Raw genomic sequence first — 1810 nt, 5'->3', positions numbered from 1 at the left:
ATTGCAAATTTTTGTTCCCAAATACACCCTTCGGCTTGACTATTGCCTCCTGTCAATTTTAGGTTGACAGTGAAGTTAGTATTTTACTTAATACACTGGTCACATACCCTTCTAAAGTGTAAGGCATTTAAGGGCAGGAAATTTTCAAGTTTTCTGTTGTATCTCCAGTGCCAGAAATGGTATCTGGCATCAAAACTGCTCTTGAAAGCTAGAACTGGAAAAGGAAAGAAGCACAAATACTCTATTCAAACTATGCAATGAACTTGTTGGTTCTGCTTATTTCGTCTTATTTTATTTGCACTTTTGCAAAGACTTGTTAAGATGTGAAGTCTGTCTTTTGTTTCCTAGAAATGTATCATAGTTTCTTTTAAAGAGAGCTTCCTAATAGTTTCCTTGCCAAGAAAGGATTGACTTAAAAATCTAAAGGAATATACTTTTTCTGAAAACGTGATTCCTCTACATTCGCAAATTCCATTACTTCTTTGAGAAGAAGACAATTCTCTTGATTGAGTCTTTGAGAGCTTGTTTTACTTGCTTGTTTCTCAAGGTGTAAATGAAAGGGTTCAGCATAGGAGCAATGGATGTAAGGAGGACTACCACACCCTTATTATTAGTCACTAATACCTTTGTTGAAGGCTTAACATAGATGAAAATGCAGCTTCCGTAGGTGATGGAGACCACAATCATGTGGGAAGAACATGTAGAAAATGCCTTTTTTCTTTGCTGGGCGGAAGAGAATCGTAGAATGGCCTTGATAATATATATGTAAGACAGAACTACACATACAAGGGTCATAATAAAGGTCAACACAGCACAGACTATGACCATCTGCTCTATGAGCCATGTTTCTGAGCATGATATCTTTAGGAGGGGGGATACATCACAGAAAAAGTGGTCAATCACATTAGCGTCACAGAATTCCAGTTGTAGGCCCAGGCTGAGTGGCGGGATTATGATCAACAAGCCAGTTGTCCAGCACCAAACGATGAGTCTTCTACAGACCCTGTTGTTCATGATAGTCACATAATGCAGGGGTTTGCAGATGGCCACGTACCGGTCATAGGACATGATGGCAAGGAGAAAAAATTCTGTTACACCAAAGAGATCTGTAAAAAACATTTGAATGACACAGTTGTCATATGTGATAGCCTTGTCTCCTGTTGATAAGTTGTACAAATATCTGGGAATACAAGCAGAGATAAATGAGATTTCTAAGAAGGAGAAATTTTGTAGGAAAAAGTACATAGCAGTTTTAAGGTGAGAATCTATGAAAGTAAGGGAGATGATGGTCAGGTTCCCAGTTATACTCAACATGTAGGAGAGAAATAGAAAGATGAAAATCATAATCTTCAGTTGTGGATCATCAGTTAGTCCCAGTAGGATAAAAGTTGTTACTGTTTGGTTTCTCATCATTGACTTCTGACTTCAATCTGCATTTGGAATTCAGATATATTCGTAATGCAGAATGTAACTAATGGAAGAAAAAACTATGCAAACAAGCACATGCACTTAAAAATTTATGTTTCCAAATATCAATACATTAGTATCCTAGGTTCCACATTGTATATTTTTGGTCATTTCAGGGGAGATTAAAAGAATCTGAAAAGTCTGTATTAAACTCCAAAATTTTATGGGTGCTTCCTTCTCATTACAGTTTATTCACAATTTATATTTTATTTTACTTGTATCTACGATTTGATTTTCCCTACAGGTAGATTTGACTGCTAATGCTTTGAGATCAATTTGTCCCTGTTCACAGACTGATTCCTAAAGCTAAATCTTAAACGTTCCTTGTCAGGATCATGTATTT

The 1810-nt window shown here is 36.5% G+C and overlaps 1 protein-coding gene across 1 annotated transcript; it reads right to left on the bottom strand.

The window, feature by feature from the left end:
- Nucleotides 1–474: 474 nt before the first annotated feature.
- On the bottom strand, nt 475–1413 carry LOC144237272 (olfactory receptor 6C2-like). The gene has a single exon (XM_077770955.1). The coding sequence runs from the start codon at nt 1411–1413 to the stop codon at nt 475–477; it is 939 nt and encodes a 312-aa protein (XP_077627081.1).
- Between the last annotated feature and the right edge of the window lie 397 nt (nt 1414–1810).

Source organism: Crocuta crocuta, unplaced genomic scaffold (assembly GCF_008692635.1).
Source record: "Crocuta crocuta isolate KB4526 unplaced genomic scaffold, BGI_CrCroc_1.0 scaffold1766, whole genome shotgun sequence".
NCBI classification, from domain to species: Eukaryota; Metazoa; Chordata; class Mammalia; order Carnivora; family Hyaenidae; genus Crocuta; species Crocuta crocuta.
The sequence above is the reverse complement of the archived record's forward strand: the minus strand, read 5'-3'. Positions and strand labels throughout refer to the sequence as shown.

Excerpts from the sequence above, each read along its gene's own strand:
- LOC144237272 (XM_077770955.1), bottom strand. The coding sequence starts at position 1,413 with ATGATGAGAAACCAAACAGTAACAACTTTTATCCTACTGGGACTAACT.